Source organism: Hippoglossus hippoglossus, chromosome 10 (genome assembly GCF_009819705.1).
Source record: "Hippoglossus hippoglossus isolate fHipHip1 chromosome 10, fHipHip1.pri, whole genome shotgun sequence".
Lineage (NCBI taxonomy): Eukaryota > Metazoa > Chordata > Actinopteri > Pleuronectiformes > Pleuronectidae > Hippoglossus > Hippoglossus hippoglossus.
Window position 1 is genome coordinate 27,598,816 of NC_047160.1, and position 13,138 is coordinate 27,611,953.

At 46.8% G+C, this 13,138-nt stretch overlaps 1 protein-coding gene across 6 annotated transcripts; it reads left to right on the forward strand.

Moving 5' to 3' along the window:
• Nucleotides 1-156: 156 nt before the first annotated feature.
• Nucleotides 157-11,704, forward strand: slc44a1b (solute carrier family 44 member 1b). 6 transcript variants are annotated; one of them, XM_034597685.1, is made up of 18 exons: nucleotides 157-269; nucleotides 412-514; nucleotides 1,747-1,836; nucleotides 4,961-5,103; nucleotides 5,240-5,376; nucleotides 6,263-6,356; nucleotides 6,499-6,668; nucleotides 7,001-7,090; nucleotides 7,191-7,348; nucleotides 7,490-7,676; nucleotides 7,877-8,045; nucleotides 9,314-9,470; nucleotides 9,555-9,638; nucleotides 9,711-9,848; nucleotides 10,048-10,284; nucleotides 10,495-10,590; nucleotides 11,110-11,214; nucleotides 11,461-11,704. In XM_034597685.1, exons 2-17 carry the CDS (start codon nucleotides 458-460, stop codon nucleotides 11,173-11,175), a joined length of 2,073 nt encoding a protein of 690 aa, XP_034453576.1. In that variant the 5' UTR covers nucleotides 157-269; nucleotides 412-457; the 3' UTR covers nucleotides 11,176-11,214; nucleotides 11,461-11,704. The 6 variants fall into 6 exon arrangements, with proteins under 6 accessions (XP_034453576.1, XP_034453574.1, XP_034453578.1 ...); XM_034597683.1 differs by having other exon boundaries at nucleotides 10,495-11,214; XM_034597687.1 differs by lacking the exon at nucleotides 11,110-11,214 and having other exon boundaries at nucleotides 11,461-11,703.
• Nucleotides 11,705-13,138: the final 1,434 nt, after the last annotated feature.

The following is a 13,138-nucleotide window of genomic DNA, read 5'->3' on the forward strand; positions in this document are numbered from 1 at the left end:
TAACTACTGGTTTAAATAATGGTTTAACTCTTTCACACACACACACACACACACACAGACACACACACACACACTTACACAGACAAACAAACAAACAAACACACACACACACAGCCTGGTACAACAATAAACAATAGGACAAAAGATCTCTGTTCTGTCTGCAGCTGATCAGACCCACGTCGTTGCTGCTGTCCTCAATCTGACAAGAACACCCGGACCTTCAGGACCCTCTACATCCCCCCCCAGGACCTTCCAACACCCTTCAGGACCCTCCAAGTCCCGTCTGGGCCCTCAAACTCTTCAGGACCCTCCAAAATTTTTCAGGGCCCTCTAAATCCCTTCTGGACCCTCTAAATCCCTTCTGGACCCTCCAAAACACCCTTCACGAACCTGCAAATCTCTTCAAGACCTACCAATACCCTTCAGGACCCTCCTCATCCCCTCTGGACCCTCCAACATGAACCCAAAGTGTTTGTCCTTAAGCTCTCAGCAGCAGATTCGTCTCAGGAGAAAGGTAAAGTGAGTTTGTGTCTTTGTGAGGCTCCAGGTCCATGAGGTCGACAGACCTGGATCAGAGGTAACCAGGAAGAAAGTGGTGACCATTGTGTCCACACTTCCCTTGATCATGGTTAGAGTCATAGGATGCATCAACACCGTGTCAGGATTCGGTTCCACAGACCAATTTTGGTTCAATACCATCATTGTGAGGACATTTTGTCTGGTCCTCACAACTTCAGCGGGCTGTTTGAAGGTTAAGACTTGGTGTTGGGGTTAGAATCCGGTTTGTGTCAGAGTTAGGAACTAGTGAATGTATTAGGTCTATAAAACTATAAAGAGACGTGTGTACGTGTGTGTGTCTGTGCGCGTGTACTGTGTGTGTGTGTGTGTGTGCGTGTTTCCTGTCTAATAAAGACTCAGAAACATAAGAATGAGGAGGTGTTATTGACTGTCAAAGTAAAAGTCATTTATTTATTGACCGGAAATAAAAAAAGTACAAAATAAAAGTCCAGACACAAAGTGAGAAACAGCGCCACTTGTGTACGGTCTCAACGCAGTGGTCATTTCCGGTAATGCAGCCACACCGACTGCGCATGCGCAATGAGATGAATGGCCGCTGCACCTGACTCACCGGGAACACTGATCCCCGTTAATCCCGCTCCGGTACCAGGAGGCACCGACAGTATCATGCTCAGCGGGCCGGAGCGCTTCGTCTGACCGTCGGGACCGTCTCCGCTCCGGGCTCGGCCTCCGGGGGCTGTCCGTGTCCTCCCCCCGCCTGTCGGGCTGCATTCCCCGCTGCTGCTGAGCTGAAGCTCCGGGAGGCTCCGGGCGCGTCCACCCTGACTGCAATGGGATGCTGCGGGAGCGCGGAGGTAAGCACGGCCCGGCCCGGCCCGGTACTCCTCCCCGGTGCCCTTCAGCAGATCACCGGTGCGTGTTAGTGTTTGAACGGGAGAGCAGTCCCGGGAGCAGAGCGGGCCGAGCTGGGATTAGAGCCAGGAGCCGTAATCCAATTAGCTCCTCCCGGGGACAGGCGGGTCACCGGGGCCTGGTACCGGAGCCTGGTACCGGAGCCTGGTACCGGAGCCGCCATGTCGGCTCCCCGTAAACAAACCGTTCAGTGCAGTTCCGAACCGAACTAACAGGGCGGCCGGGGCCGAGGGTGTGCGGGGTGTAGACCGGCTCGGCCCGGTCCTGCAGGGCCCGGCTCAGCGCTCAGTGTGACCGTGTTTGTGTGTGTTTCAGCGGACAAAGAGAGAGTGGAGACCGCTGGAGGACCGGAGCTGCACCGACCTGCCCTGGTTCCTCCTGTTCACCGTCTTCTGTGTCGGCATGGTAACCTCCAACAGCCCGCCATCTTTACTACTGCTGATACTGTGGTAGTACTGTCATAGTACTGTCATAGTACCGTGATAATACTGTCCTAGTACTGTGACAGTACTGTCATAGTACTGTGATCATACTGTCATAGTACTGTGATCATACTGCCATAGTACTGTGATAGTAGTGTCATAATACTGTCATAGTACTGTGATAGTACTCTGATGATACTGTCAGTACTGTTGTAGTACTGAGATAGTACTGTCATGGTACTGTGATTGTACTGTGATAGTACTGTCATAGTACTGTGATGATACTGTGATAGTACTGTGATAATAATGTCATAGTACTGTGATGATACTGTGAGAGTACTGTGATAATAATGTCATAGTACTGTGATGGTACTGTGATAGTACTGTCATAGTACTGTGATACAGTTTGACATTTACCCATTCACACACACATTCATACAGTGCAACTATGATAGTACTGCCACAGTACTACCACAGTATTATCAGTACTATGATCTTGTAATTATAGTATTATCACAGTACTATGACAGTACTATTAGGGGGCCATTCGGGGTTCAGCATCTTGCCCAAGGACACTTCAGCAGATGGTATCGAACCGCCGACCTTCTGCTTGGAGGACGACCGCTCTACCTCTCAGGCGGATGTGGCTGATCTGTCATAATACTGTGATTATACTGAGATAGTAATGTCATAGTACTTTGGTAATACTGTAATTACAACATCATAGTACTGATAATACTGTGGTAGTACTGTCATAATATTATCAGTTATTGATCAGTACTGATAATACTGTGATCTTGTAATTTCAGTGTAAACAGAACCGTGTTTATTCAGTTCTGGTTAATGTGAGTAATGTTGATGAGTCATGTGATGCAGCAGTGAACAATGATCCAGATACAGTTTATTATCAGTTACCAGTCAGTTACCGATCAGTCAGTTACTGATCAGTCAGTCAGTTACCGATCAGTCAGTTACCGATCAGTCAGTTACTGATCAGTCAGTCAGTTACCGATCAGTCAGTTACCGATCAGTCAGTTACCGATCAGTCAGTTACTGATCAGTCAGTTACCGATCAGTCAGTTACCGATCAGTCAGTTACTGATCAGTCAGTCAGTTACCGATCAGTCAGTTACCAATCAGTCAGTTACTGATCAGTCAGTCAGTTACCGATCAGTCAGTTACCGATCAGTCAGTTACTGATCAGTCAGTCAGTTACCGATCAGTCAGTTACTGATCAGTCAGTCAGTTACCGATCAGTCAGTTACCGATCAGTCAGTTACTGATCAGTCAGTCAGTTACCGATCAGTCAGTTACTGATCAGTCAGTTACTGATCAGTCAGTCAGTTACCGATCAGTCAGTTACTGATCAGTCAGTCAGTTACCGATCAGTCAGTTACCGATCAGTCAGTTACAGATCAGTCAGTCAGTTACCGATCAGTCAGTTACCGATCAGTCAGTTACTGATCAGTCAGTCAGTTACCGATCAGTCAGTTACTGATCAGTCAGTCAGTTACCGATCAGTCAGTTACCGATCAGTCAGTTACTGATCAGTCAGTCAGTTACCGATCAGTCAGTTACTGATCAGTCAGTTACTGATCAGTCAGTCAGTTACCGATCAGTCAGTTACTGATCAGTCAGTCATTTACCGATCAGTCAGTTACTGATCAGTCAGTTACTGATCAGTCAGTCAGTTACCGATCAGTCAGTTACTGATCAGTCAGTCATTTACCGATCAGTCAGTTACTGATCAGTCAGTTACCGATCAGTCAGTTACTGATCAGTCAGTTACTGATCAGTCAGTCAGTTACCGATCAGTCAGTTACCGATCAGTCAGTTACCGATCAGTCAGTTACTGATCAGTCAGTTACCGATCAGTCAATTACTGATCAGTCAGTCAGTTACCGATCAGTCAGTTACTGATCAGTCAGTCATTTACCGATCAGTCAGTTACTGATCAGTCAGTTACTGATCAGTAACTGACTGATCAGTCAGTCAGTTACCGATCAGTCAGTTACTGATCAGTCAGTCATTTACCGATCAGTCAGTTACCGATCAGTCAGTTACTGATCAGTCAGTCAGTTACCGATCAGTCAGTTACTGATCAGTCAGTTACCGATCAGTCAGTTATTGATCAATCAGTTACCAATCAGTCAGTTACTGATCAGTCAGTTACTGATCAGTCAGTTACCGATCAGTCAGTTACTGATCAGTCAGTTACCGATCAGTCAGTTATTGATCAATCAGTTACCGATCAGTCAGTTACTGATCAGTCAGTCAGTTACCGATCAGTCAGTTACTGATCAGTCAGTCATTTACCGATCAGTCAGTTACCGATCAGTCAGTTACTGATCAGTCAGTCATTTACCGATCAGTCAGTTACCGATCAGTCAGTTACTGATCAGTCAGTCAGTTACCGATCAGTCAGTTACTGATCAGTCTGTTACCGATCAGTCAGTTACTGATCAGTCAGTTACCGACCAGTCAGTTATTGATCAGTCAGTCAGTTATTTATCAGTCAGTTACTGATCAGTCAGTTACTGATCAGTCAGTTACGACCAGTCAGTTATTGATCAGTCAGTCAGTTACCGATAAGTCAGTTATTGATCAGTCAGTTGCCGATCAGTCAGTTATCGATCAGTCAGTTATTGATCAGTCAGTCAGTTACCGATAAGTCAGTTATTGATCAGTCAGTTGCCGATCAGTCAGTTATCGATCAGTCAGTTATTGATCAGTCAGTTGCCGATCAGTCAGTTATTGATCAGTCAGTTGCCGATCAGTCAGTTATCGATCAGTCAGTTATTGATCAGTCAGTTGCCGATCAGTCAGTTATTGATCAGTCAGTTGCCGATCAGTCAGTTATCGATCAGTCAGTTATTGATCAGTCAGTTATCGATCAGTCAGTTATTGATCAGTCAGTTGCCGATCAGTCAGTTACTGATCAGGTTCCAGTCGGTGATGCAGAGTGGATTAAACTGTATTAATGATTGAATGTAAACATGTTGACAGTCTATAAGGGTTAGGGGTTAACCCCCCATCTCCTGTGTTTGGATTGTTGCTGTGGTGAAATCAGTGTCGTCACTAACACTTGGTGATTTTCTGTCACGTAGGGCAGCATCTGCGGTTTCACCATCGTCACCGGCGGCGCCGCTCGCCTCGTCTTTGGATATGACAGCTACGGCAACACCTGCGGTCGACGCAACGAACAGATCGAAGGAGTAAGGCTTAGCGGCCTCGACCACACCGACAGGAAGTAAGCAAGTAATTTTGGTGAATTTCACTTTCTGAGTCTGACAGTGACGACTTCACGCTCTTATTGTGAAACAGGTCATTAAGGGACCTGATGCAACTTCCAGTGACCTTTAGTGATCCCTTGCTCTCTGCTGCAGGTTTGTCTTCTTCCTGGATCCCTGCAACGTGGACATTGTTCAGAGGAAAATCAAGTCCATGGCCGTGTGTGTGTCTCTGTGTCCGAGCGATGAGCTGAAGACGTACCAGGACCTGAAGATGTTCGCCATGCTCAACGGTGAGGTCATCACTGTCGCATGACTCAAACGGCGCCACAAGACGCGTCTAACCCTAACCCCCCCAGACACACAGTAACACACACACTTGTCTCTCTATAGTTGTGAGGACACTCATTGGCAAAATGCATTTGCCAGATCCTTACTTAACCTTAACTATCACTACTAAATGCCTAAACCTAATTCTAACCCTAAAACCAAGTCTCAACCCTCAAACAAGTCAGAATGTCCTCATAACGATGGTTTTGAACCAAAATAGGCCCTCGTAACTATAGATATACATGCGCGCACAGAGTAACACACACACACACACACACACAGTAACAATGGCCACCCTGTGTTTCAGTCGTGTTGCCGGTGCCACTCTGCTCCGTTTTTCGTCCGTCAGCTTTGACTCAGTTCACTGTTGAAACGTGACTGACGTCTTGGTCATGTGACCTCTCTGGAAGCCATGTTGTTTATGAAAGGAGCCACTGTTACAGTTTGTTTACTTCAGCAAAGTCAGCTGAGAGCTTTATTTCAGCTTGTTTCAAAATAAAAGCAGCTGAACTGACTGTGATCAGATTCAGTTTGCAGGGAACTCAGTGACGTACAGAAAACTGTAACTGGATCACTGACACTGGAGGAAACTTAAAAACCTCAAGATTCTACATGAAGTTCTGATTTATCTGGTTTTGGTGGATGACATCAGAGATGATGACATAATCAGGAAGTGATGTCACACTCATTCAGTCAGAACTCTGAGGATGATGATGTTGATCCATACGTTTATAAACACTTTCAGTCACGTCTCTGATCGAGCTTTGTGATTGGTTCTGGAGGTGCTCAATAGAAATGACGTCATGGGCGGTGTGGGTGGAGCCTAATGTGTCCATGTGTTTGTTCCAGGTTCTGAGCTGTGTTCCTACGAGTTAGCGGCTCATAAATATCCTGGTCTACCTGAGAGGTTCTCTAAATGTCCCAAACTTCCTGTTCCACCAAGGTGTGTCCAGCTCTGACCTCTGACCTCTCTACACTTCATTAAATATTGTCCACAGTGTTTTCAATGTTTCTTTTAAATACTCTATATAGAAGAATCAGAGGTCTACCAGACGACCTCTGACCTCTGACCTCTCTCTCCACAGTAAGCCGTTGCCGGTGTTTAACCGCTGCACTCCGATGGATATATCCTGTTATACGAAGTTTGCAGAGGCCGTGGTGACGTTTGTGGGAGATAACAGTTTTCTGCACCGACTGATTGCTGGCGTCGCTGCGAGTAAAGAGATCATCGTGGGACTGTGCGTGCTAGCGCTTGGTGAGGACATCAGGTCGTGTCCATTTGAAGTGACACATTCATCAGCATTTCCTCCCTCATTATTGGGACAGTAGTCTCTTCCCTGTTTTCAATAAGGCCAATAATAAATCAATATTCATTGATGATGATGATGATAAATTTAAAAAAAACATTTTTAATCATAGTAATTCAGATTCTGTGTGAAGTATCATACAAATGATCATTTATCATTAGTGGCAGGAAGTGACATCACAATCGTGGACGTGACTTCACGTGTCATGGAGAGCGTTTAAAAAACAAAGCCATATGACTCACTGAGACCTTTTTTCTGACCTTTGAGCTCTTTCTTTCAGTCCTCTCCATGATCCTCATGGTGATCATCAGATACATCTCTGCCGTCCTCGTCTGGATCCTCACCTCTCTGGTTGTCCTCGGATCGCTCGGTGAGGTCACATGACATGGATCTTCCTCTATTCAGTATTAAATATGTTCTGTGTCTTTAAGACGACAAACGCTGAGTCACTGTTGTGTTTGTTGTGTCAGCGGGAACCAGCGTCCTCTGGTGGCTCTACATCGACCACCGGCTGTACGGAAACGACACCTCCCCCAAAGTGCGGAAGGAGGCGAAAGAAGAGGGGGAGATTACTAGAGACAGCGGACAGGCACTGCTCGTCTACGCTGTCGCCGCTACTGTCTTCACCGTATGTCCCAGAGCCACAATTTTAATGGTTATCTCATCATCTCATCTTCAGCTTCCATCTGCTCTGTGATTGCTCTGTTGTTGATGAAATGCACCCTGGGAGTCTTTGTTGACATCTCTCTTACACTCGACACTGTTCCAGATCATCCTGCTGCTGCTGATGCTCTTCATGAGGAAACGAGTGGCGCTGACCATCGCTCTGTTCCACGTGGCAGGAAAAGTCTTCATCCACCTCCCCCTCCTCACCCTGCAGCCCTTCGTCACCTTCCTCGCTCTCCTGCTGTTCTGGATCTACTGGATCCTGGTCCTGCTTTTCCTGGGAACCACTGGTATGAACCATCACATGTCGCAAACATGGCTAAGATCACATCACAAAGATTCTTCTTATTTAGTTTAATGATGACGCTTGACTTTCTCTGTTGTTGTTTGAGAGGGAACAACAGTAAACTCGATGATTTTAGAAACATTCTGCCCTCTGCTGGTGATCAGACTGAACTGTCTGTCCCCTCTGGGTCCTGGTCTTCTGCAGGAAACCCGGTCCAGAATGAGGAGACGGGTTTGACAGAGTTCAGACTGACAGGTCCTCTTCAGTACCTCACCTGGTACCACGCCGTGGGTCTGGTCTGGATCAGTGAGTTCATCCTGGCCTGTCAGCAGATGACTGTGGCTGGAGCTGTGGTCACATACTACTTCACCAGGTGAGTCCACCTGGAATACATGTGTACTACCCCTGAACACACCTGTATACTACACCTGTACTACAGCTGCTCTACAGCTGTAATACATCTGTAATACACTTGGGTTTTTTAGTAGTTTTTCTTTACTTGCTGAGGGTGAAGGGCAGATGTTGCACCTTGTTTGTAGTCTTGATGACACTCAAAGCTCTTTACGGTATAGTTTGCCATTCACCAGTTCACACACACATTCATACAGAGTCTCTATTAGCAGCCCTTTTTTTCCATGTGGGGCAATTCGGGGTTCAGCATCTTGCCCAAGGACACTTCGGCATGCATATGGGGAAGACTGGGGATCAAACTGCCGACCTTCTGGTTGGAGGATGACTGATCTAGCCACAACCGACCAAATATAATTTGAATGATTGATTGATTGATTGTACACACTTTTACTACAGCTGTAATACACGTTACACACTTCATTACATTTCATTTAGCTGATGCTTTTATGCAAAGCGATTTACAATAAGTGCATCAACCATGAGGGAACAAACCCAGAACAACAAGAATCATGTTCGTACATTAGCTGTAAAAAAGCCAAACTACAAAGTTCTACATATAAGTGCAACTAAACTGTAGTCTGAAGAGAAGTGTCTTTAGTCTGGAGGAAGATGTGTGGACTGTCGTGATTTTGTTGAGTGACAGCTGTCCCTCACAGTGAGGGAGCAGCTGATTGGTCGATGCAGAGCGGAGTTAACGGGCTGGGGTGTAAGGTTTGACCATGTCCTGGGTGTAGACTGGACCAGATCCGTTCACAGCACGGTACCAAGTACTAGGGTTTTGAAACGGATGTGGGCAGCTACTGGTAACCAGTGAAGGGAGCGGAGTGGTGTGAGTGAACTCAGGTTAAAGACCAGTGGAGCTGCTGCTTCCTGGATGAGCTGCAGAGGTCGGATGGCAGCAGCAGGTAGACCAGCCAGGAGGGAGGTGCAATAGTCTAGGTGTGAGACGACCAGAACCTGAACCAGAACCTGTGCCGCCTTCTGAGTGAGAAGGGGCCTTATTCTCCTGATGTTGTGTCGTGTGTCTACACGAGTCGGTTGTTGCAGTAATGTTGGCAGTAAGGGAGAGTTGGATGTCTACACTACACCTGTAACACACCTGTAACATTTAGTTGACTCAAACAATTCTCTGTCAGGGCAGGAGAACGAGGGGGACATCAAACCATAGGGCTGATGGGAAATTGTAGTCTCTGAGAAACAAACCGCATTAATGACTACTTTATGTTTCAGGGACAAGAACCGTCTCCCGATGACTCCGATCCTGTCGTCTGTCGTGAGGCTGGTCCGGTACCACTTGGGCACCGTCGCTAAAGGATCCTTCATCATCACGCTGGTCAAGATCCCTCGACTCATCCTCATGTACATCCACAACCAGCTGAAAGGAAAGGTACAAATCAACTTTACTTACACCAAACTGCTGAAACGCTGACTGACTTTCACTCTGATCTGATTGTTTCATGTGATGCTTTAGGAGAACGTCTGCGCTCGCTGTCTGCTGAAGACGTGCATCTGTTGTCTGTGGTGTTTGGAGAAGTGCCTCAACTATCTCAATCAGGTAAGAACCAACCAGCTCGTCTGGTTTTAATGTCACGCTCTCACTTCTCTCACCTGGGTTCTTATTTCCCAGAATGCATATGCAGCCACAGCGATCAACAGCACCAGTTTCTGCACGTCTGCACGCGACGCCTTCGTGATCCTGGTGGAAAACGCTCTGCGTGTCGCCACAATCAACGCCGTAGGAGACTTTGTGCTCTTCCTTGGGAAGGTGAGGAGTTTGTTTGTCCACTGAAAATATTTGTGCAGTTGGTTTCACAGCAGCCGCATCTTGGAGTTTATGACAGAATATACTCTGTCATAAACTCCGCCCCTCTTTTAGATAAATGGTTGAGATGAGCGCTCTGATTGGTTTGTTGTCAGTTCATCTTTGAGATCACCAACACTTCATGTCATAAATCTGGTCTCAGGTCCTGATTGTGACATCGACAGCATTCGCCGGCGTCCTCCTCCTCAACTACCAGAGGGATTATGCCGAGTGGCTTCTGCCGCTCATCATCGTGTGTCTCTTTTCCTTCCTGGTGGCGCACTGCTTCCTGTCCATCTTTGAGATCGTGGTGGACGTCCTGTTCCTCTGCTTCGCCATCGACACCAAGTACAACGATGGAACTCCAGGAAAAGAGTTCTTCATGGACAAAGCTCTGATGGTGAGAACGTCCCACATGATGTGATGTAACAGGAAGCAGAGTCTTATTAATCATGTTATTATGATGAATACTTTATAATAACCAGGTTTATTAAAAAAATCTGCCATCTTTGTTTTCCATTTTCATCTCGTGATCATGAGCCGACGTTGTCATCATCTGAACTGAAGAGAATTGTGGGACTCCCTCTCTTTGCCCCCCCCCCCTTTGCAGGAGTTCGTGGAGAGCAGCCGGAGGTTGGAGCGGGTGGAGCGTGGGCGGAGCCGGGTGAAGGAGGCGGTGTCTGAGGGGGCAGAGATGAAGCCCATGGTGAGTGACAGTGGCGATCGAGGGGGCGCGGCCAGGCGGAGGACTTCATCAGAGGAGGTGGGGGTAGGGCTGGAGGGGGGTGGGGGGGGATGGGAGGAGCTTCAGGAGTTCCAGGTGTACTACCTGCTGGTGGGGATACTGGTGGACTGGGTGCTGACAGAGCAGAGGGGCATCGTCCTCTGTCTCAGCGAGGACGTCGTCCTCTTCCTCTGCATTTACCTGCCCACCTCCACCCTCTTCCTGTTCGTCAGCCTGCTGCACACACCAAACCCCGCCCCCTCTGCCAACAATGCCAAATCAGCCGCCGTCACCGCCGCCTGCTGAAAGACGTGTGCTAACAGATGCATGCTAACAGATGAATGGATGAACACTGATGCATGCTAACCCTTCATTATCATCTTCATCACTGACTCTGTTTCTAGTGTTTTTTATTTTTATATCCTTTATTTTTTCACATTTTATTTTGTAATTCCATTTCCTGTGTCTTTGAGCATATATTCTCACCATCGTGCTTTAAAGAGAGGAAGGACGCAGCAGATGAAAAACTCTGGTCGGTCTTCCCGGATTCTGGTGGAAAAACACTGAGTCGCTGTCATCATCTGGAGGTCCAGCGGAGGGCGCTCTGTCTGCAGCTGATTAGTATCGATCAAGATTCTGCTGCGTCTCAGCTTCTCCTCATGTTTAAAATACGTCCAGGCTGAAGTCATGGGGTCAAGAGGTCACGACCTCTCTGGTGTGATGCTGGACTCATGACCCCCTGCTTCAGTCCTGCTGGTTTTAAACACCTTACTACCCATAATGCTCTGCTCTCACCCCTGTTGCCGTGACGACCAGCTGTGATGAACTGTGGCCTGGTGTTTTGTGTTTCAGGCTCCGGGGACGAGTTCAGCTTGACCAAAATCAGAGGGAATTAAAACGAGAGACATTCCAGAAGTTTATTTTTCCAGGTGTAACATGTTTACTATGGTTTCACTCCAGGGAAAACAATATTTTAATAAGAAACTGTAAAAACGTAACGATGACGCACTTTATACCGAAGCGCTGCAGATTTTAAACCTGCTGATGCATTTTTTCGTAGTGATGTCGTTTTTTATAAACTCACCCTGAACTCATTGCTCACAGTTTGATTTTGTTCTGGAGAAACCTGCGGGTTGCTGACACACACCTGGACTCCATGTTGGATCTGGAGCGTTGTGATGTCATCAGAGGGGCGGAGTCTGTGCACAGGACCTGCAGCCATAAAGCTCCACGTCTTATTGGTGGATAGATACAGATAAATAATCATTAGATGAGACTGGGCCGTCAGTTTGATGTCACAATCTTCACAAGTAGTAAAAGTAATCATAATATCTTATCTTTTATCTTAATACCAGATTGTACAAGTACTACACATAAAGGTATTTTTACTGCAGTACTATAGTCAACTCTCAAGTAAAAGTACCTGAAAACTACTTGAAAACTAAAAACGTGGATGAATCGTAAATGCGTCTGATTCATCAGCTGATACGTTGCCACAGAAACTAAATCTGAAGAATGAAGTGAAATGTGATTGGTCGTTGACCTCAGAGGGACATCTGTGGCAGACTCCGCCTCCACCAGAGGTTGTTGACCTCTCGTCCTCAGGTGGGGCAGAGAGTGTGTGGGCGGAGCTTCCTGTGGAGGTGACAGCTGAGTTGAGCAATAACACAAACTGCATCATGTGACATCATCAACAACAACGATAAGTCTTCCTGCTTCTGTTTCATCGACAAGCTCCAGGTCGATGATGTGTCAGTGACTCCACAGAGTTCAGCATCTCTGATTGGCCAACAAAGGAGACTGACCAGATCGTCCAATCAGAGTCTCCTGATGTTCAGTTGAAAGTTTAGAAGAAATCCAGTAAGTGAACCTTTGAGTGGCAGGAGTCAGATCCTGACGAATCCTGAAGGACGACCTCTGATTCAGGCTGAATCCAGGTGTCCACCTTCCAGACTCCGCCCACCAGCTGTGTACAAACCTCACCACGGATGAGCTGATTGGCTGATTCTGCTCCAATCACGTGTGTTAAATCACAGATCAATGTTCAGTGTTTGATTTTTATAACCTCGGATATAAAACAATTCCCAGAACTCTCTGAGACTTACAGCTGGGGAAGCCAATTGTCTCAGAATAATTATTATAATCCAAGAATCGCAGCAGTGATTGGATGATCTGCGCCACCTGCTGGTCATCAGCAGCAGAGCAGAAGACGAGATGTGTCTCACTTCATGTTTTAATGTGAGTTTGTGGATGTTTGGATTCAGTTTGATGAAGGAGTTGTTTACACATGTTCTGACTTTTGGCTGCAGCTGATTGGCCGCAGCTGATCAGCTCTGCAGGAGACATTAATGTGATGGTTTTCAGGCCGCGACTGTTCCCATCACCCCCCTCTAATGGCTGAGTGAGGGTGACACATCTGACACCTGTTTCACAGCTGATCTGAGACTTGTTCACATGAATCACATTATTGTGGTGAACACGTGTTCATGTCGTTGACACGGAGGTCACATGACCCCGAGCACGTTCACTA

Coding starts and splice junctions, on each gene's coding strand:
- slc44a1b (XM_034597683.1), top strand. CDS start 458: ATGAACCCAAAGTGTTTGTCCTTAAGCTCTCAGCAGCAGATTCGTCTC. Junction 515..1,746: donor AGATTCGTCTCAGGAGAAAG/GTAAAGTGAGTT, acceptor TGTGTGTTTCAG/CGGACAAAGAGAGAGTGGAG. Junction 7,349..7,489: donor TCGCCGCTACTGTCTTCACC/GTATGTCCCAGA, acceptor ACACTGTTCCAG/ATCATCCTGCTGCTGCTGAT.